This window comes from Rana temporaria, chromosome 4, assembly GCF_905171775.1.
Source record: "Rana temporaria chromosome 4, aRanTem1.1, whole genome shotgun sequence".
NCBI lineage: Eukaryota > Metazoa > Chordata > Amphibia > Anura > Ranidae > Rana > Rana temporaria.
Genome location: NC_053492.1, coordinates 380,343,963 through 380,366,913, shown reverse-complemented (window position 1 = coordinate 380,366,913; position 22,951 = coordinate 380,343,963). Strand labels below are relative to the sequence as shown.

Sequence of the window (22,951 nt, the reverse complement as noted above, 5' to 3'; positions counted from 1 at the left end):
CCCGCGATCGTCTCACGGAGACATAGAACGGGGAGATGTTAGTGTAAACACAACATCTTCCTGTTCTGCCTAGTGACACTGTCACTGATCGTATTCCCTGTCATCGGGAACATGATCAGTGAAGTGTCACAGCAAGCCATGCCCCCCTACAGTTAGAATCACACCTTAGGGAAAACTTAACCCCTACAGCGCCACCTAGTGGTTAACCCCTTCACTGCCAGTGTCTTTTTCACAGTAACTTGTGCATTTTTATAGCACAGGTCGCTGAAAAAATGACAATGGTCCCAAAAATGTGTCAAAGTGCCATAATGTCGCAGTCACGATAAAAATTGCAGATCGCCGCCATTACTAGTAAAAAAACTAAATATTAATAAAAAGGCTATAAAACTATCCCCTATTTTGTAGACACTATAACTTTTGCACAAACCAATCAATAAATGCTTATTGCGATTTGTTTTACCAAAAATATGTAGAAGAATACGTATCGGCCTAAACTGAGGAAAAAAAAAATTTAGATATTTTTGGGGGATATTTATTATAGCAAAAAGTAAAAAATATAAAAAAAAAATCAAAATTATCGCTGTATTTTTGTTTATAGCGCAAAAAATAAAAACTGCAGAGATGATCAAATACCACCAAAAGAAAGCTCTATTTGTGGGAAAAAAAGGACGTCAATTTTGTTTGGGAGCCACGTCGCATGACAGCGCAACTGTCAGTTAAAGCGACGCAGTGCCGAATCGCAAAAAGTGGCCTGGTCATTTAGCAACAAAATGGTCCGGGGCTTAAAGCGGGAGTTCACCCTAAAAAAATTTTTTAACATTAGATTGATGCTCATTTTGTCAAGGGGAATCAGGTAGTTTTTTTAAAATCGAAGCAGTACTTACCGTTTTAGAGAGCGATCTTCTCTGCCGCTTCCGGGTATGGTCTTCGGGACTGGGCGTTCCTATTTGATTGACAGGCTTCCGACAGTCGCATACATGGCGTCACGAGTAGCCGAAAGAAGCCGAACGTCGGTGCGGCTCTATACGGCGCCTGCGCACCGACGTTTGCCTACTTTCGGAAAATCTTGACGCGATGTATGCGACCGTCGGAAGCCTGTCGGAAGCCTGTCAATAAAATAGGAACGCCCAGTCCCGCAGCCCATACCCGGAAGCGGCGGAGAAGATCGCTCTCTTAAACGGTAAGTACTGCTTTGATTTTAAAAAAACTACCCGATTCCCCTTGACAAAATGAGCATCAATCTAATGTTAAAAATTTACTTTTTGGGTGAACCTCCACTTTAAGTGGTTAATATTACAATTAAATCGATTTTAAACAGTAAGAAAACATGCCATAAATAAAAGACTGATCAACACAAAGGGCACAGTAAGAGTGGAGGGGGCAGAAGAGCACAGTACAGGGGGGCTCAGGAGGGCACAATATTGGGATCAGACGGGCACACTACAGGTCCGGGGACGCTGCTCTGGACACCGCCATTTCGGGACAGCTTAGTACAATGCTTGACTGTCCTAGAAAATCTGGTACAGTTGGCAATTATGATATAATGCTAGATTATCATGGGGCCCCTATGCACCTGAGGCCCCTGGGCAATGCCCAGGGGTGCCCATGTATTAGGACAGCCCTGGCTGGCCCTAATGTGGTAGCCCAATCAAACATGATATTTATCTTACAGATGTATGCCTGTATCAACCAAAGGTTCTCATGATGACATCCCCTAGAGAGAGCTTTCAGTCGTCGTCCCCCCACCACTCCCATGCCATGGGGTCCTATTCCTCTTACTGCATTCTCCATAATGCAAAAATAACTGAAAATCAATTACATTACAGGAACACCTGCATCACAATCCATAAGCAGCTTTGTGGTAAGCGATTTTAATAGCAGCTTTTCAATACAAAATCATTAGAAAATAACTTGAAGGAAGCTGCTGATTGCTCTTGGACAGCTAAGGTCAATGCTCATCAAATTCCAAGTGTATTTTGAGAAAGGAGAAAGGTGACCTGGAGGTAATGTGAGCCATACAATGCACAATGGCGGGATTGTGAACGTGCGGCTTAGTGCGAGATCACACAGGAAAGAAGAGCGCAGCGGACTGACAGATCCCAGAAGCTGTCTCCACACTTGCCCCCCTCACACATTATTAATAACGCAACCGGTTTTGTTTTGGAAACTTTCTTCCCGTTAACACTTTATATGCCGGGAAAAACCTAGCAGAAAAAAAAGGTATCTGCAGCACAGCAAAGTTATAGAGTTGTAAAGGAAAAAAAATGTTTTGCCTAAAATTTATGTCTGCAAGGTAGACAGACAGAATAGTGTAATGATTCTGTTAAAAAACGAGTAAATACCTATTAAATTCCTTCATCTATATCACCTCCGGCATTCTAGTTTCTGTTCTCTCATTCACTTCCTGGTTTGCATCGTTCGTTCATGTAAGAACTACATTTCCCAGTATGCATTGCGGCACGCTCAGTAATTCACACCTCCTTGAAGTCTCTAACACGTAGAGAGCGTCCTGCCACACAGATGTAGTTCCCAGGAGGGGGTGAGCACGTTACTGACCACCGCAGTAAAGCCTCCCATCACAGTGGTCAGTAAAATCAGACAAGCAGGAAGTGAACAGAACAGAGAAGAAATAGAGCAACTTCTGAGCAAAAACGAACAATGAGGAAGTGAAAAGAGGAATGTCTGCAGGTAAAGGATGCTTATTATGAAAAAAAAAAATGTTTTCCTTTACAACCCCTTTAAGGAACTTTGCTAAAAAGATATTGTTTAAAAATGTTTAAAGGGGTTGTAAAGGTTTGTTTTTTATTTTCAAAATAGGTTCCTTTAAGCTAGTGCATTGTTGGTTCACTTAACTTTTCCTTCCATTTCCCTTCTAAATGTTTTTTTTCTTTGTCTGAATTTCTCACTTCCTGTTCCAGCCAGATGATGGTGGAAAACTTACTGAGGAGAAACAGGAAGTGATAAATTCAGACAAAGAAAAAAAACATTTAGAAGTGAAATCGAAGGAAAAGGTAAGTGAACCAACAATGCACTAGCTTAAAGAAACCTATTTAGAAAATAAAAAACAAATCTTTACAACCCCTTTAAAGCGGGGGTTCACCCTTAGAGGGCACTTTTTCCCCTTAGCTTCCTGCTCGTTTTCTCTAGGGGAATCGGCTATTTGTATTAAAATATGTGCAGTACTTACCCGTTTTCGAGCTGCATCTTCTTCCGTCGCTTCCGGGTATGGGCTTCGGGAATGGGCGTTCCTTCTTGATTGACAGTCTTCCGAGAGGCTTCCGACGGTCGCATCCATCGCGTCACGATTTTCCGAAAGAAGCCGAACGTCGGTGCGCAGGCGCAGTATAGAGCCGCACCGACGTTCGGCTTCTTTCGGCTACGAGTGACGCGATGGATGCGACCGTCGGAAGCCTCTCGGAAGAATGTCAATCAAGAAGGAACGCCCGCTCCCGAAGACCCATACCCGGAAGCGACGGAAGAAGATGCAGCTCGAAAACGGGTAAGTACGGCTCATATTTTAATACAAATAGCCGATTCCCCTAGACCGAACGAGCAGGAATCTAGGGGAAGAAATTTTTTTTTTTTAGAAATGGGTGAACTCCCGCTTTAACTTGTGATCGGGAAATAAGAGCAGAGAACTAAGGGTGATGTGTTTTTTTTTTTGTGGGGTTTACACTGCATTACCCAAAGAGAACCAAATTAAGAATGAAAAGGTTGCATGTAAAATTATCCCAAAAGGGCCCATTCACACTGATCATTTAGGCTGCATTCACACCTGAGCGTCGGTCGTTTGGTCGCTTTTCGGGCGTTTTGTCGCGCGTATTCATGCTTATTTGCGCGTTTGCATACAGCGTCGTCCAACCTTTTTGTACTTCAACGTTTTTTATTTTAGCCAATAGGAAAAATGATCCTCTTTTCATCACTTGTTGCTATGTTGGTAGAGTTTTTTAATCTTCTGCCTGGGTGAAAAGTTCTATTGATTAAAGCGACGAAACGCCCGTAGCAAGCGCTCGTTGTCGTGCTAGTCGCTTGAATCGAGCGTTTCCATTACTTTCTATGGGAAATGGAAACGCTCAAAAATTACCAAACCGCCCGATACGCGCAACAAAAAAGGGTCCGGAACTTGTTTGAGATTCAGTCATTCGGCGTCAGGCGTATTGGCGTGGAGATGTGAACCATCTCCATAGGGAATAATGTATTTCTTCCCCTCTGGCGTTTTTGAGCGTCGTGCTTCAGGCGACAAAACGCTCAGGTGTGAATGCAGCCTTATGCCTTACCAAAAGTGCAAGAAAAATGCATGACCATTAAATCCTATGTAACTCTTCATAGCAGTGAGTTGCAGGTCAGATACATTTTTGAAAATCCTGCATGTTGGTGAGGTAAAAATGATGCACCAGAAACAAACCTCCCCATTGAATTGAATGAAAAACTAAACAAAAACGTGACAAAACTGCATCGAAAATTTAACAGAAACGCAACAAAAAAAAACATTCTTTTTTTTTTAACCGCGTTTTTGCAATACAGCAGTGTGAAAGCAGCCTATGTATGAGGCATAATAATAGTAAACCTCCACACTTCTCCCAAGGCGGGTTTCTGTTACCACTGCCAGCAAAGTAAGAGTTTAAGTCCTTTAGCACAAGCTGAGAGAACCAAAAAGTTATAAAAGTGCCATTAAACAATAACCAACTTCTGGCCCGACCTGCTTGAAAACTGTTCACAGCTTCGGGAACAAGAAATTTGGCACCAGAAAGCGATTTCCTTCCTGGCTGTGCTGACTACAAAGACTACAAGAGAAGAGAACACCAAACAAACAATTGTACAGGCTAGCGTTTGTATTGCATTTCATTCGTTACTAGGCTGGGCCGCGCTAACTAACCTGGTGGCTCTGAAATATGAGCTCTGTGTATATAGGTGACTGGACAGTTAAAAAAACCTGTTTTTTTTTTATAATTATTAAAGTGGAACTATAGGCAAGATTTTTTTTTTTAAAGCAGTAAGGCCCCTTTCACACTGGGGCGGGAGCCGCGGTGGCGGTATAGCCCCCCTAGCGGCCGATAAAGCAAAGGAAGGGAAGGAGCGGTATACACGCAGTTTCTCTCAACGCTCCAAAGATGCTGCTGACAGGAGATTTTTTTCTCTCCTGCCAGTGCATCGCCTCATCGCCTCAGCCCTCCGGCTTTCACATTGAGGTTGCTGGGCAGGAGTTTTTCAGGCGGTATAGCAGCGCTATTTTTAGCGATGTACCGCCTGAAAAACTCCTCAGTGTTAAAAGGGGTCTAAGACCTGACAGTTTTTTTTTTTGGCCATCTGTCTCCAAATGTAGAGAGTTTCCTTTACTTCCTGTCCCATAGCCAAAACAGGAAGTGAGAGGAAATCCCTGCAAAGGGAATCCCTTGGGTAACCCAGAACTAGTGTCCCCATTGGAAAATTTCCCCTCTATTACTTTTCTAGGGACTTTCAATGATAATGGTAAGCAGGAAGAATAAAAGAGTGAATCTGCTTAATGGAAGCACAGACAGCAATATAAACCTAATTGCTGTTTGATGTTCTAATCCCTCTCCACTATCCAAAACTTTTTTTTAAAAGTTTTGCCTTCAGGTACACTTTAACCGGTTAAGACCCGGACCATTATGCAGGTTAAAGACCTTGCCCCTTTTTGCGATTCAGCACTGTCGCTTTAACTGACAATTGCGCGGACGTGGCGTCCTTTTTTCCCCACAAATAGAGCTTTCTTTTGGTGGTATTTGATCACCTCTGCGGTTTTTATTTTTTACGCTATAAACAAAAATAGAGCGACAATTTAAAAAAAAAAAATCAATATTTTTTACTTTTTGCTATAATAAATATCCCCAAAAAAGATATAAAAAAAAATAATTTTTTTCCTCAGTTTAGGCCGATACGTATTCTACCTATTTTTGGTAAAAAAAATCAAAAAAAAAAAAAAAATCGCAATAAGCGTTTATCGATTGGTTTGGGCAAAAGTTATAGCGTTTCGTTTTATAGCAATTTTTTAATATTTTTTTTTTTTTACTAGTAATGGCGGCGATCAGCGATTTTTTTCGTGACTGCGACATTATTGCGGACACATCGGACATTTTTGACACCATTGAAATTTTCACAGCGAAAAGTTCTATAAAAATGCACTGATTACGGTGAAAATTACAATGGCAGTGAAGGGGTTAACCACTAGGGGGCGCTAAGGGGTTAAGTGTGCCCTAAGGGAGCGATTCTTACTGTAGGGGGGCATGGCTGTAGGTGTGACGTCACTGATCGTTGTTCCCTATATCAGGAAACAGACGATCAGTGACACTGCCACACAGAAGAACGGGGAAGGTGTGTTTACACACACCTCTCCCCGTTCTTCAGCTCCTGTGACCCCATTGCGGCACAACGGCAGCGATCGGGTCCGCGGGTCCCGCGGTCACGGAGCTTCGGACCGCCTCGCGAGCCATCGCCGGGGGCACGCGCGCGCGACCCATGGCTGGGCTCTTAAAGGCGTTGTACCTGTACGTGCCTGTGCCCAGCCGTGCCATTCTGCCGACGTATATCGGCGTTAGGGATGCAGGCCAAGCAGTTTTCCTCATTAGTGCTCTGCAGCTGCCACAGCTGACAGACAATTATGAAACCACTCCTATTAGATGCACTCTACACAGAGGCACAGATAAACACACAGGGATTTCTTCAGAACAACAAAAGGTAGGAATCTGCAACAAATGTTGTTATAATCCCTGCAATATACATAGATTTTTGTTTTCTCAACAAAAGTGGAGTTACGCGTTAAAGCATACCTCCATTTAGATGGCATGGGAAAGGATCAGAAATTGTGTAAAGCATTCACATGGGCAGCCAAGGGCGGATAGTTTTGTGCATTCAGAGGCAGAAGGCGATCTCTGGAAGCCGCAACACTCTGTGCTATGGATGCATACAAACTGGCCGATTGTGTTCAGGGTTGGTCTGAGGCTCTCCGCATGTAACCATTCAGAGAGCAATAAACATCTAAGCTTTTACATCAAGTCAAAGAGATGCTGCTCTCCCGACTACCCATCATAGCATAGGAATCAAGATCGGCTTCAGCCAGATAGGGGCAGATTCACGTACAGCCGCGCAAAATTGTGCGGGCGTAACGTATCTGATTTACGTTACGCCGCCGCAACTTACACGGGCAAGTGCTGTATTCTCAAAGCACTTGCTCCGTAAGTTGCGGTGGCTTAGCGTAAATCGGTCGGCATAAGCCCGCCTAATTCAAATGTGGAAGGGGGGGGGCGTGTTTTATGCTAAACTATTGTGACCCAACGTGATTGACGTTTTTGCGGAACAGCGCATGCGCCGTCCGTGGAATTTCCCAATGTGCATTGCTCCAAAGTACGCCGCAAGGACGTCATTGGTTTCGACGCGAACGTAAATGACATCCAGCCCCATTCACGGACGACTTACGCAAACGACGTAACTTTTTCAAATTTCGACGCGGGAACAACGGCCATACTTAACATTGGCTGCGCCTCATATAGCAGGGGCAACTATACGCCGGGAAAAGCCTAACGTAGACGTTGTAACTTTACTGCGTCGGCCGCGCGTACGTTCGGGAATTCGCGTATCTAGCCAATTTGCATACTCGACGCGGAATTCGACGGAAGCGACACCTAGCTGTCAAAAAAAATATGCAGTTTAGATCTGACGGCGTAAGAGACTTACGCCTGTCGGATCTAATGGATATCTATGCGTAACTGATTCTAAGAATCAGGCGCATAGATACGACGGCTCGGATTAGGACTTACGACGGCGTACATGGCGCTGCGCCGTCGTAAGTCCTCTGAGAATCCGTCAGGGGCCCCCTAGTGGCCCCGTGCCACTAGGGGGCCCCATCAGGGTTGGCAAGCTCAGTAAAACCAGGGATGACAGTATGTAAAAATCTATGTTTTTTTTAGACCTGTCCCTGATATGTCCGAAACCGACATGCTTTTGATGTGAAGATCCCGAGATTTTAGCTGCCCCGCCTCTGCACTACCTCCTGGCATGGTGGCCATCTGTAAGCCCAGGGGCCAGTGTTGCCAACCTACCAGATTAAAATTTACTGGCACGACACCCGAAATTTACTGGCGCAGCCACCTTTTTACTGGCATTTCACAAAAGTTACTAAATTAAGTTTTTAGGTGCAAATTTCAGTATTTAGGCTACAAACAAGTACGCTGGGCGAATAGCAATGGGATTTAAGGTAGATATTAAGGTAAACAAACATATTTTTGTTATTTTCGATATAATAAGGGCAAATTATTTAGTCACATCACCCCCTGCCTCCATCCCCCTCTGCCACCAACACCCTCTGCCTTCACCCCCCTCTGCGGTGCCACAATCTCCCCCTGCCTCCAATCTCCCTCTGCCTCCAATCTCCCCCTACCTCAATCCCCCTCTGCGGTGCCATCAACAACCCCTGTCTCTATCCCCCACCCTCTGCGGTGTCACCATCCCCCTCTGCGGTGCCACCAACACCCCCTGCCTCCAATCACCCCCTGCCACTAACACCCCCTGCCACTAACACCCCCTGCCTCCAATCTCCCCCTGCCACTAACACCCCCTGCCTCCAATCACCCCCTGCCACTAACACCCCCTGCCTCCAATCTCCCCCTGCCACTAACACCCCCTGCCTCCAATCTCCCCCTGCCTCCATTGCCCCCTGCCTCCATAGCCACCATCACCCCCTGCCTCCAATCACCCCCTGACTCCAATCTCCTTGTGCAGTTCCAAGCCGAACCGATCTCAGCTTTTTTTACTGGCACATTCCCGCAACCACGAACATTTACGAATGGGGGGGAAAAGTGCCCGTTTTTACGAACTGTCCGTAAAAATACGGACGGTTGGCAACACTGCCAGGGGCCCCATAATCTTCTATTGGCCGGGGGCCCCATGAGTTGTCCGTCCGCCCGTGCCCTTTCCCACCCTCTCCAAACCCGAACAAAATGTTTGTGTAGATCAGGGGTCTCCAAACTGCGGCCCAAGGGCCAGATGTGGCCCTTTGCTAGCCTTTATCCGGCCCTTGGGGCACAATTCCTTCCACTGACATGAGGCACTATTCCTCCCATTGATACCAACAAAAGGGCACTAAATTATCCACTGATACCAATGATGGGATACTATTCCTCCTACTAACAGGGGGAATACTCCTCCTCCTATTGACCACCAACCCTGAGACCATATATGTTCTCACTGATGCCGGGTCTGTGACATTTTCTTCCCTTGCTGGCCCCAATCCGGCCCTCCTAAAGTCTGAAGGGAAATAAAGTGGCCCTTTGTTTGAAAAGTTTGGAGACCCCTGGCGTAGATGAAGGGATTTTTTATTTATTTTTTGCATGTAGCTCTAAACAGCATTAGATTCCCTATTTATGAATAATTCAATTACTGAATTCCTATTCCTAAATGTTAAACCTGCCAAATGCAGAAATAGAAGCTGCACAGTTCCTGAGTAAATTGTATATGGATAAAGGATGACGGCAACTTCCAAAAAAAAAAGTGACTCATCTTTCTTTGGAAATGAATAATAATAATAAAAAAACAATAGAGCCGCAGCCATGTTTGGTATTTTTACAGCATTCTGGTGAATAATTTACAAGGCTGGCATCTCTTCTTGAAATGCTATTAAAGCATCGGATCCTTGGCAGGAGAAGAAATGCACTGCGGCTAGAAGTGTTTTTAGGGATGAACAGGCTCAGATGAAGTCTTTAGAAAATCTGAAAGGTTAATACTTAAAGTGCAACTTCACTCTCCCTACCAAATCGATTTATTTTTAATGCTCATGCCGATGGCATTAGTAAATATGTATTAGGAAAGAATATCATATTGTTTAAAAAAATCCTAGGAGTCTTCAGGAGAGGAGGAGGGATTTTCTCAGCTAAGCACACATGCATGTCTGAGATAAGGGCAGATGGATTCCAGGAAGTAAATGCTACATGAATCATCTGCCCTTGACCACTTAAAGCGGTGGTTCCCCCTAAAACTAATTTCTAACAATAGATTCGTAAGACCCGTTACACTGCGGGTAGGCTGGCGGGTAGGCTGGCTTTTTTTTTTTTTTTTTCGTACATACCGAGATCTCCCCGTCTCGTTCCTTGTCGGTGGGCGTTCCTAGTTGATTGACGTTCCTCGGACGGGGGGGTACGTGACGTCACGACTTTCCGAAAGAAGCCGAACGTCGCTGCGCATGCGCCGTATAGAGTCGGCTCTATACGGCGCATGCGCAGCGACGTTCGGCTTCTTTCGGAAAGTCGTGACGTCACGTACGCGCCCGTCCGAGGAACGTCAATCAACTAGGAACGCCCACCGACAAGGAACGAGACGGGGAGATCTCGGTATGTACTAAAAAAAAAAAAAGCCAGCCTACCCGCAGTGTAACGGGTCTTACGAATCTATTGTTAGCAATGTGTTTTAGGGGGAACCACCGCTTTAAGGACTGCTTCCTGCACATATACGTCGACAGAATGGCACGCTGGGCACAAGCACGTACCTGTATGTCCTCTTTAAGTGCCCAGCCGTGGTGTCGCGCGCGCGAAGCTCCGTGACCCCGGAGCTGAAGAACGAGTAAACACAGCTTCTCCGTTCTTCACTGTGGCGCTGTCATTGATCGTGTGTTCCCTGATATAGGGAAACATGATCAATGATGTCACATGTCCAGCCCCGCCCCCCTACAGTTAGAATCACATATGAGGTCACACTTAACCCCTAGTGGTTAACTCCCAAACTGCAATTGTCATTTTCACAGTAAACAATGCATTTTTTATAGAATTTTTTTGCTGTGAAAATGACAATTGTCCCAAAAATGTGTCAAAATTGTCTGATGTGTCCGCCATAATGTCGCGATCACGAAAAAAAAATCGCTGATCGCCGCCATTAGTAGTAAAAAAATGTTTTTTAATAAAAATGCAATAAAACTATCCCCTATTTTTTAAACACTATACATTTTGCGCAAACCAATCGATAAACGCTTATTGCAATTTTTTTTCTCCAAAAATAGGTAGAAGAATACGTATCGGCCTAAACTGAGGGAAAATATTTTTTTTTTTAGATCTTTTTTGGGGATATTTATTATAGCAAAAAGTAAAACATTTTTTTTTTTTTCAAAATTGTCGCTCTATTTTTGTTTATAGCGCAAAAAATAAAAACCGCAGAGGTGATCAAATACCACCAAAAGAATGCTCTATTTGTGGGAAAAAAGGACGCCAGTTTTGTTTGGGAGCCACGTTGCACGACCGCGCAATTGTCAGTTAAAGCGACGCAGTGCCGAATCACAAAAAATGGCAAGGTCCTTTACCTGCATAATGGTCCGGGTCTTAAGTGGTTAAAAGAACGTTTAAATAAAAAAAAAACCTTTACAACCCTTTTAAGCAGGCCCAAGCACTGCATCCTGGGAGTAAGGGGAGAAGGTCTCATGTTCTCCCATAACCAAAAGTATGGTGCTATAATGGTAGGCGCAAAAGCGAGATGGCAGGTGCTGCTGAAGACTCCCCTGGGTCCTCTTCCATTGCAAACCCGCTAGGAGTGAAGGCAAGGATGAAGCTTGTAGTGAAAAACCAATGTGTAGCAATAAAGGAAATAAGCATATGTGAAAAAAAAAAAAGGGTAAAAAAGAAATAAGGAAGAAAAATCCCACTAGTCACACAGAATTGCATGAGGGAAATCTCATAGTTTTCAATGGTGTCCATTCTAATCAATGCGACTCATAACGGTGTGATTTTGGAAAAGGTTCCTGCACTACTTTGGTGCAACTTGGCCCCATAGAATATGCAACATTGTATCAAAGTTGCACCATATAATTGCATCTCAGTAGCGTGAAGCGTGCTTAAAACAGTACAATTTTTATAAATGTCCCATTAGACATGGAACACTAGTTATGTGCTCATGGTTTCAAATGGAAAAGTCTACCTTTAATTGCTGCCCTCAGGGAACTGTTGACGTATTTGTCTACAGGCCACTCCCACAGACACAGAATTCAATGCGTCAATAAATTCCCTATTTATTTGTGTAATGCTGTACCATCGGGCTCTTCCTTAGTGGAATTTACAAAGTAATATCACTCTCACAATAACACAATTACACAAGCTCTATAAGACTAGATTTAGACAAAAGCCAATTAACCTACCTTTATTTTTGGACAATGGGAAGAAATTAGAGCATCCGGGAAAACCCACCAGATACACACACTGTGCAGATAGAATTGTTGTTGGAACCACATCCAGGACCTTGCAAAGCTACGGCAATAAATAGTAAGGGCTAGATTCAGGTAGCCGGGCTCATTGTTACGGCGGCGTAGCGTATCGTATTTATGCTATGCCGCTGTAAATCAGAGACGCAAGTGCTGTATTCACAAAGCACTTGCCTCCTAAGTTACGGCGGCGTAGCGTAAATGGGGCCGGCGTAAGCACGCCTAATTCAAATGAGTATGAGGGGGGCGTGTTTTATGTAAATGACGTTTTTTTACGAACGGCGCATGCGCCGTCCATGTACATATCCCAGTGTGCATTGCTCCAAAGTACGCCGCAAGGACGTATTGGTTGCGACGCAAACGTAAATTACGTCTAGCCCTATTCGCGAACGACTTACGCAAACAACGTAAAAAATGCAAAATTTGACGCGGGAACGATGTCCATACTTAACATTGGCTACGCCTCATAGAAGCAGGAGCAACGTTACGCCGGAAAAGCCTTACGCAAACAACGTAAAAAAATTCCGCCGGGCACACGTACGTTTGTGAATCGGCGTATCTAGGTCATTTGCATATTCTACTGACGGAAGCGCCACCTATCAGGCCAGCGTAAATATGCACCCTAAGATACGACGTGTAAGAGACTTACGCCAGTCGGATCTTAGGCTAAATTCGGTGTATCTTGCTTTCTGAATACAGAAACAAGATACGCCGGCGCAGCTTTGAATTTACGCGGCGTATCTATAGATACGCCGGCGTAAATCAATGCTGAATCTACCCCTAAATAGTAAAGCTGAACAGACATGGATCAAAATTCGGCCAGTTCATCAGGGAATGCACAAACTTCGATCCATGTATGGGCACTGTGGCTATACAGAAGTCAATCAACTTCTATCCAACAGTCCTGTCAGATTTTTGATTTTTTTCTTGATCAGCACTGGAGGCTAAAGCCAGCAATACTGATCTGTAATCTAACGAGTGGAAGTCTCCCCACTGTCAGAATACAATGTCACAGTTAGTGGTGGCAGGTGGAATATTTTTTTAGGGGGCGTCAAACAATACACCCAGAGCCACCCTGGTCAGTCGGTCTGCACCCCAAGCCCACCCTTTTTGAAGCCTATTAGAGCCTCTGGGTCTAATCATGTGCTTAAAAAAAACACACACCCTATTGGAATCCATGCGTCCGGCACCCCAAATGTAGATTAGGGGGACAGACGCATGGATTAGGGGCCGCCACTGGCCATGTGGAGTGGATTCCCTCATCTACATCAAATGTGTGGATGAGGGAATGGGGTTATTTTTTTTGTTCAACCTGCTGGTTAAAGAAAAAAAAAAAAGACTCATCTATGGGCTGCCTAAGGCCAGGCATACACGGAGCGAAATTCTTTCCTGCAACCCGTTGTTTCAGGAAATACATTGGGCCAGATCCACAAAGAGATTACGCCGGCGTATCTATTGATACGCCGCGTAATTTCAAAGTTCCCGCGTCGTATCTTTGTTTTGTATCCACAAAACAAGATACGACGGAATGAGGGATCGATCCGACAGGCGTACGTCTTAGTACGCCGTCGGATCGTGGGTGTATATTTACGCTGGCCGCTCGGTGGAGTTTCCGTCGAATTACGCGTCCAGTATGCAAATTAGCTTGATACGGCGATCCATGAACATACGTCCGGAGCGGCGCATTTTTTTACGTCGTTTGCGTTCGGCTTTTTCCGGCGTATAGTTAAAGCTGCTATATGGTGGCGTACTCAATGTTAAGTATGGCCGTCGTTCCCGCGTCGAAATTTGATTTTTTTAAGTCGTTTGCGTAAGTCGTTCGCGAATAGGGATTTGCGTAGAATGACGTCACCGTCGTAAGCATTGGCTTGTTCCGGTTTAATTTCGAGCATGCGCACTGGGATACCCCCACGGACGGCGCATGCGCCGCTCAAAAAAAACGTTGTTTACGTCGGGTCACGACTTATTTACATAAAACACGCCCCCATCACATCGATTTGAATTGCGTGCCCTTACGCCGCCAAAGATACACTACGCCGCCGTAACTTACGGCGCGCATTCTTTGAGGATTCGAAAAAAACAGTAAGTTATGGCGGCGTAGTGTATCTTGGATACGCTACGCCCGGCGGAAATATGCGCCAATGTACGTGGATCTGCCCCATTTGCTTGATTCCCCCATCAACATAGACAATGTTAATGTGAGAATCCCTCCTGCCGGGCCAGTGTCTTTTTGGTGGCAGAAGACTGATTATCGCTAACGACTATAGCAGATATAAGCATTAATCGCAAGAGAGGCTGGTTGTACCCAGGTTGACCAACTTGGTACTGTACATCCAAAATGCTCATTAACGGTTCATGTATGGCCGGCCTAAGCCTGCCACCCTCTGGGATCAAAAAGACGTAAACAAGTCCAACTAGAAATAATAGACACCTAAAGAACCTGTACAATTAAAAATAATAATAATAACCCTTTCAAAGTTGATAACTTTTTTTTAATCTGACAATGTCTTAATTGCCAAAAAAGGCAGCTTAAAAACAATCAGTTTGTAAGTTGTGCCAAAAAGGCAGGCAGACGACAAAAGACTAGTCACCAGTATTTCCTACGGCCTCCATGCAGTAGATTGTTACCTATTCCTAACTTATCGTGCCCTGTTCTGCGTGGAGGTGACCATCTTAGGCTGGATTCACACCTAGGCATTTTTAGTGCCTCTTGCATTTTGCAGATTTGCACTACAGAACCTGTTCCATAGGAGACAATGCTAAATGGACTGTAGTGCAAATCTGCAAAATGCAAGAGGCACTAAAAATGCATAGGCGTGAGGCCTCGTACACACGACCGAGAAACTCGACAGAATCCATCAAGAAACTTGGTGGCAGAGCTTTTTTGCCGAGGAAAACGGTCATGTGTACGTTTTTCATCAAGGAAACCGTCGAGGAACTTGACGAGGAAAAAAGAGAACAAGTTCTCTTTTTCCTCAATGGGAGTCTCAATTTCCTCGTCGTGTTCCTCGTCAGGCTGGTTTTCGGCGAGAAACGCGAGCGTGTGTATGCTAAGAAACTCACGCATGCTCAGAATAAAGTATGAGATGGGAGCGCACCGTAGGTAAAAGTAGCGTTTGTAATGGAGATAACACATTTTTCACGCTGTAACAGTCTTAAAAGTGCAAATTGTCCCTTCCTAAACTTTTACTTAAAGCGGTTCTCCACCCTAAAGTGGAACTCCCGCTGATCGGCACCCTCCCCCCTCCGGTGTCACATTTGACACCTTTCAGGGGGGAGGGGGGTGCAGATACCTGTCTAAAGACAGGTATTTGCACCCACTTCCGGCCCGGCATTCACGGGCAAAAGACGGGCATTCCGTCACATCCCGTCGCCCCCCCGTTGTGTGCTGGGAACACTCGGCTCCCAGCACACAGCGGGAGCCAATCGGCGGGCGCGGCGCGACTCGCGCATGCGCCGTAGGGAACCGGGCAGAGAAGCCGCAGCGCTTCACTTCCTGGTTCCCTCAGCGTGGATGGCGGGGGGAGCAGCAGAGAGACGAGCGATCGCTCATGCTCTGCTGCGATCCGCTTTAACACGCAGTAACATGAGATTAGCAAAAGCAGCCCCAAGAGTTGTGCCATTGGAATCGAACTTCCCCTGCCGTTGTATGTGTTGTACGTCACCGCGTTTGAGAACGAGGAGATTTTGTCTTGACCATGTGTACGCAAAGAAAGCTTGTCGAGTTCCTCGACAGGCCCAACAAGGAACTCGTCGAGGAAAACGATGTGTCTTTTACGACAAGTTCCTCGGTCATGTGTACGAGACCTGAATCGAGCTTTAGTAGAGGTAGGGCTTTCCTTCCTCACGTCAAAGCCTCCAGAAAGGAGATCAGTGAGCAGCACAGAAGTGACAATACCAAATCTCCTGAGACTAGCAGTATGAGGCAAAAATGCTTTAGATCTCACTGCAGATGGGACACACATGACCCCTAGATACAATCACACAACAGTGGATTTTTTTTGTTTGTTTTTTTAGGAGGAATTTCAGACAAAAAATTCACAATTTTAGGGTACTGCTTAGGCACATGCAACTAATAAAAGGGCCAGTTCACACCAGATGCAGTTCAGTTTTTTCTGCACCAATACAGTCCGTTCTGATCAGTTTTGGGAACTGACTGCACTGGTGTGAACTAGAGCCATTGGAGTACATGGAAAACACTGTGCTTGCATTTTTAGTGCAGAAAAAAAGCACGGAACTGCGTCTGGTGTGAACTAAATGTTCCCAATAACTCTTTTTGAGTTCAGGTCCACGTTAGGGTCCAGTAACCTCTAGTTTTCCACATAATAAGTATTCATGAATCATTATAGTTTCTGTTTAAACTTATGCCTGGTACACATGATGAGATTATTGGACAGATGATTGTCCGTTTTTTTTTTTTTGCATGCTAGGCATGACTGTGCCTAGTCTCATATCGAAACGACAGAATAAAAGTTTGGAAGTGATGTAATGCAGACTTGTGTATTTGTATTGTATTTTCTAATGACAACTGTACTAATTTAAACGATCTGGTATCACACGAGAAAATGGTCATGTTTGTCCCATCGGATAATATTGCATGAATTGTCGTGATCGGCTCTGGAAAGCTGTGTACTAACAATCAGATTATGGTACGATCGACTCGTATATTTTCATACAATTTTCTGATCGCGTGTACAGGCCACTAGACTAAACTAGTCTAGAGTAGAATATAGGATGTAAAACCAGCTACAGGATGGGAATTCCACTTGAAATTCATTTGCATGCAGTAAAATGTGTTTTGCACACATTTATGGCCAGGGTTCAAATGCAGTCTGCAGAAGGCCCATTCCAGACAACCAAAGACATTTCACCTAATAATAGGAACTGCCTTTTCAGGAATTCTGTCAGTTCTGCTTATCCAGCTGATAACACGGTCAACAAACCTTGCTGTGTACATAGCCTGCTAACCTGAATTTCACCTTTTTTACTTTCCTCACTCCGTCATGTCCTGCCAAATCAGATTTTTCAAGTGAACCTGACCTGACCCAACATTTCTAAAGTGACAACAATACCCCGCTCCTGAACTTCCAATTACCTTTTTGGGCCAGATCCACAAAGAAGTTACGCTGGTGTATCTATTGATACGCCGCGTAACTTCTAGTTTGCTCCGGCGTATCTTTGTTTTGTATCCACAAAACAAGATACGCCTGAAGCTGGGCTAGATCCGACAGGCGTACGTCTTAGTACGCCGTCGGATCTAAGGTGCATATTTACGCTGACCGCTAGGTGGCGTTTCCGTCGATTTCCGCGTCGAGTATGCAAATTAGCTAGATACGGCAATCCACGAACGTACGTCCGGCCGGCGCATTTTTTTACGTCGTTTCTGTAAGGCTTTTTTTAGCGTATAGTTACCCCTGCTATATGAGGCTTATCCTATGTTAAGTATGGACGTCGTTCTTGCGTCAAATTTAGTCGTAAGCTTTGGCTTGTTGCGGGTTAATTTCGAGCATGCGCACTGGGATACCCCCACGGACGGCGCATGCGCCGTTCAGAAAAAAACGTCATTTACGTTGGGTCAAGACGTATTACCATAAAACACTCCCCCATCTCATCCATTTGAATTGCGCGCCCTTACGCCGACACAGTTACACTACGCCGCCATAACTTACGGCGCAAATTCTTTGAGAATACGGGAAATACGCTGTAAGTTACGGCGGCGTAGTGTATCTGAGATACACTACGCCGGCCGTAAAGAAGCGCTTCGTGGATCTGGCCCTTTGTTTTTAATTCATTGATAGAAGTTAAAGCGAATCACCACCCTCTAATACAAAAGTTCCCTCCTCTCCACCCTTCCGCTAGACAAATCGCATTTTTTTTTTCTTTGTTTATTTAATGTAAATCACTCAGGCCCACCCCAATGCGCATCCTGAGACGTGCACATCACATATCCCAGGAGGCATTGTCCTTCACTCACAATGGAGGAGGGGTGGCTGGCCTACTGGCACGTCATCAGGAGGCCCACCGGGTGAATCTGAAAGAGCCAGTGTTCTGACGAGAATGGTCCCCCGTTGAATAATGCCCGCCCTGTACTGCACAGGTGCAGCGCTTGCGCAGTACGGAGCACAACGGAGCCGCCGAAAGTCTCCGAACATGAACAGCTGTTGATCAGCTGTACACAGCGCCTGCGCAATGCAGACGACATTGTGCCACACGTTGCAGCACACTCCCGGTGCTCGTGCAACTCTGCAATAGGCGGGTGTATTATTCATTGAACTCTGCAAGGGGCGGATGCATACAGAAGAGGCCGTATTGTATCATGATGGGCAGAGCTCATACGATGGGGGTGGATTGCTCAAAGGGATGCATTATTGAGAAGCCTGTGTCATTTATTGAGAAATCCACCCCCAATTTATCAGCTCAGCCCATCATTATTAAATACGGCCTCTTCTGTAGGCATCCGGCCCTCACACGCTTTAATCAACATTATATGCGCTCCTTGCAGAGTTGCACGAGCATCGGGAGCAAATAATACAAAGTCATCTGCTGTGCGCTGTTCATGTTCGGAGCCTTTTGGCGGCTCCATAGTGCTTCGTACTGGGCCTGCGCAGTACAGTGCAGGCATTATTCGATGGAGGACCTTTCCCGTCACAACACCTGAAGCCTCCCAATGACATCACATAGAACATGACGGCATGGGGCCGAGGAGTGGCAGAAGACAAGAGGATCATGGACAACGCTGGATTCTGACCAGAGCACCTTCTTCCTCATGTTTGCTGTGTCCCCCACATGGCTTCTTGTAAACTGCAAATGGGACTTCTTATAGCTTTCTTTCAACAATGGCTTTCTTCTTGCCACTCTTCCATTTCTTGGCGCCATGACGCCTGGGGTTTGTTGAGCCCTTTAGTAGGTGATGTATCTCACCACTGCTCACCCAAAAGTGAACTAAGAGCTCTTTAAAATAAAAAGCACATTTCGTGTTATGTCAGCTTGTAGAGCATACCTGATATATGGCTTCATCGCAGGCGTGCTGGAGACCTAAATTCAGCATGGTGTTCTGCAAGGTGCGCCCCATGTAGAATTCCAGAGAGAGGTAATAAATACGCTGCAGGAGAAAAAAAAAAGACAAAAGACAGTCAGAAAAAAAAACCATCTACGGGGAACGTGTCAGTTAAAATTGAAATTTGTGCGTCACTTTTTCATCCAGCGAATCAGTAAACCCATTACATACAGAAAACATCCATGTCAGAGTCTTTTACGGTTGGGTTAGGAGTAGGGAACTGTTAACATTTCAGTTAGTTTTATGTCTTTTGTTGTGTACCGTCGGGAGATTTCCCTTTCACTTCCTGTGCTGGAAATACAACAGGAAATTTCTACAAAACAGAGAGGAGTTAACCACTTGCCGCCCGCCAATGACAGATTGACGTTGGCAAAATGGTTTCAATATCCTGAGTGGACGTCACGTGACGTCCTCAGGATATTGAGCCGCTGTGCGCCCCCGGGGGCGCGCATCGCGGCGATCGTTGTTGCAGGGTGTCAGTCTGACACCCCGCAACACCGATCTAGATAAAGAGTCTCTCACGGAGACTCTTTACCACGTGATCAGCCGTGTCCAATCATGGCTGATCACGATGTAAACAGGAAAAGCCGGTAATCGGCTTCTCCTCACTCACGTCTGTCAGACGCGAGTAGAGGAGAGCCGATCGGCTGCTCCTCTGACAGGGGGGGTTTGAGCTGATCGATTATCAGCACAGCCCCCTCGAGGATGCCCACTGGACCACCAGGAATGCCACTAGACCACCAGGGATGCAAAACCAAAACACAGGTATGCCACCCTAGACCACCAGGGATGACAATGACACAAATAATGGATGCCACTCAGTGCCCGCAATGGATGCCAGTCAGTGCCCACAATGGGCATCACTGATTGGCATCCATTAGTACAACACATACAATAGTGCCACCTATCAGTGCCCATCTATGCCCATACGTGCCACCTATCAGTGCCCATCCATGCCGCCTATGCGTGCCCATCCGTGCCGCCTATGCATGCCCATCCGTGCCGCCTATGCATGCCCATCCGTGCCGCCTATCCGTGCCCATCCGTGCCGCCTATCCGTGCCGCCTATCCATGCCGCCTATCAGTGCCCATCCGTGCCGATCATCAGTGCCGCATATTAGTGCCCATCATCAGTGCCCATCAATGCCACCACATCAGTGCCACCTCATCGGTGCCCATCAGTGCCGCCTTATCAGTGCCCGTCAGTGCAGTACCATCAGTGAAGGAGAAAACGTACTTATTTACAATGTTTTATAACAGAAACAAAAAAAAAATTCTACATTTTTGGTCATTTTTTTATTCTTTTTGCAGAAAATAAAAATCCCAGAGGTGATCAAATACCACCAAAAGAAAGCTCTATTTGTGGGAACAAAATGATAACAATTTAGTTTGGGTACAGTGTAGCATGACCACGCAATTGTCATTCAAAGAGCAACAGCACTGGAAGCTAAAAATTGGTCTGGGCGGGAAGGTGTATAAGTGCCCGGTATGGAAGTGGTTAAAATCACGACTTAAATCATAATTTTAATCACTAGTAAAAAAGCTTGATTTAAATCAAAAATTTTAAAGAGCAACTGTCATCTCTGTCCCGCAGTGGCTCCTCCTCTGACCCACTGTTGACTCGCTGACAGTCCCATTCACTTTAATGGGACAGCTGGTGATGCGGCAGTGACACAACAAGGCGAGGGACATGGCGGCAGCAAGCAAGTGAATGCCCGCCAACAGGCACTGCCATGATGGATCTGACTTGACAGGTGCTTTTAAATGTAAGGACACATTCTTGCTGGTAGTTAGAATCTTTAATATTTGCAAACAAAATGAAGACTTCCAATTTAGAATAATAAGCTGGCAGGTTAGTAAAACAGCGATATCAGAACAGATTCAATCATACAATTTGCAGTGTACATACAATTGCAAAACAATGGGATAAAAGAATATTCCTAGACTTTGTTTTATCTCATGTAAGAAAAGAAATGGCTGCACATCCAGGAATTCTGATTGCCTTTTATTGTTCACAGTGATAACACCAAAGACACCAACATGAGGTCAAGTAGACGCATTTCACACAAACATCTTGTGCTTAATCATAATGACCTTGTGTTGGTGTCTTTGGTGTTATCACTTTGAACAATAAAAGGCAATTGGAATTCCTGGATGTGCACCCATTTCTTTTCTTACATGAGATAAAACAAAGTATAGGAATATTTCCTTTATCCCATTGTTTTGCAAATGTATGTACACAACAAACTGTATGATTGTGTTGGGCCGGGGCTGGCACTCGAGATATTCCACCTCAGGTTATCATCTTACACCTGGAACAGTGTCTCTTTTTCTTTGAATATTGTTTTATCTCATGGTTACTGTGAAATTGTGCAAATGCTTCAATGCAGTGCATATTATCTCAGCTTGCAGAGCTTGGATTCATTAAAGTGGAGTTCCACCCAAAAGTGGAACTTCCGCTTAAGCCACTCCTTGCCCCCTTACATGCCACATTTGGCATGTCATTTCTTTTGGGGGGGAGTGGGGGCTTCAGGAGGAGTGGGACTTCCTGTCCCACTTCCTCCTTCCGCCGAGGGGCTGCTAAGGCGAATACTCTAATCGCCTTTTGGCAGCCCCTCCCTGTAGGCGATCGCCTGGGACACGTGACAGGTCCCAGGCGATCGCCTGTCCAATCAAAAGGCGCAGCGCCGCTCACGCATTGCGCAGTGGGTGCCCGGCCGTGAAGCCGAAAGCTGTCACGGCCGGGTGCCCACAGTTGCAGTGGAGGCGCCGGCGGTGAAGGAGGGGACCGAAACGAAGCTCCCAGCGGCACGTCGCTGGACCGGGGAACAGGTGAGTGTATGTTTATTAAAAGCCAGCAGCTACACTTTTTGTAGCTGCTGACTTTTAAGGCTTCATTTCCATGGATGTTTTTGGACGTTTTTACAGCCACTTTTCTGAGCTTTTTTTGCAGCATAAAAACGTCTCTCCATGTTAGTCTATGGCCTCATGCCCACCATGACGTTTTTGAGCTGTAGATGGCTGAGCCGTTTTTAAGCTGAAAAAAAAAAAAAAACAGGACCAGTGCGTTCTGAAGCTCCAGCCTTAGAGCTGTAAAAACGCCAGACGTTAAAAAACTGTCAAAAACTGTCAAAAACGCTAAAAACATGCAAAAACGCAAAAAACGCTACCGCAGCGTTTTTGAGCTCCAGCTAAAAAAAATAATAATAAAAAAAAATAAACATGAGCTGTAAAAAAGGCTAAAAAAGGTGGCTGTAAAAACGTCCATGGAAATGAAGCCTAATAAACATAAAAAAAAGCCTGGAACACCCCTTTAAGTTTACCAAAAATGTAAATATTGCAGAATATACAGCCTCATGCTAAATAACTAAGCTCCATTTCATGCTGAATAAACTAAATTATTAATATATCTTGAATAGAAAACTATTTTTTGATAGATTTTTTTTTCCCGAAAGCATTTTATTAAAATAAATTTATTAATTTACAAAAATCAGATTTAAATAAAAAAAAAAAAATAATAATAAAAAATCGATTATAATAATTTATATATATATATATATATATATATATATATATATATATATATATATATAAATAAATAAATAAAATAGATTTTTATCCACCCTGTTACAAAGTGAGTGAAAATCCAGGGTCGTTACTAGTCATTACCAAAATGTGCGCTTTCATTGGAATATTTCCTCGGG

At 44.9% G+C, this 22,951-nt stretch overlaps 2 protein-coding genes across 2 annotated transcripts in view; one reads left to right on the top strand and one right to left on the bottom strand.

The window, feature by feature from the left end:
- The window catches only part of LOC120937639 (barrier-to-autointegration factor-like protein), a 270,321-nt gene that overhangs the window by 87,459 nt on the left and 159,911 nt on the right, over positions 1 to 22,951 (top strand). The window lies entirely within an intron of this gene.
- Positions 1 to 22,951, bottom strand: part of PYGB (glycogen phosphorylase B) — a 144,326-nt gene that overhangs the window by 80,287 nt on the left and 41,088 nt on the right. Inside the window, exon 2 of the mRNA XM_040351022.1 lies at positions 19,191 to 19,292. Coding sequence (XP_040206956.1) covers positions 19,191 to 19,292 — 102 coding nt within the window. The remainder of the gene's footprint in view (positions 1 to 19,190; positions 19,293 to 22,951) is intronic.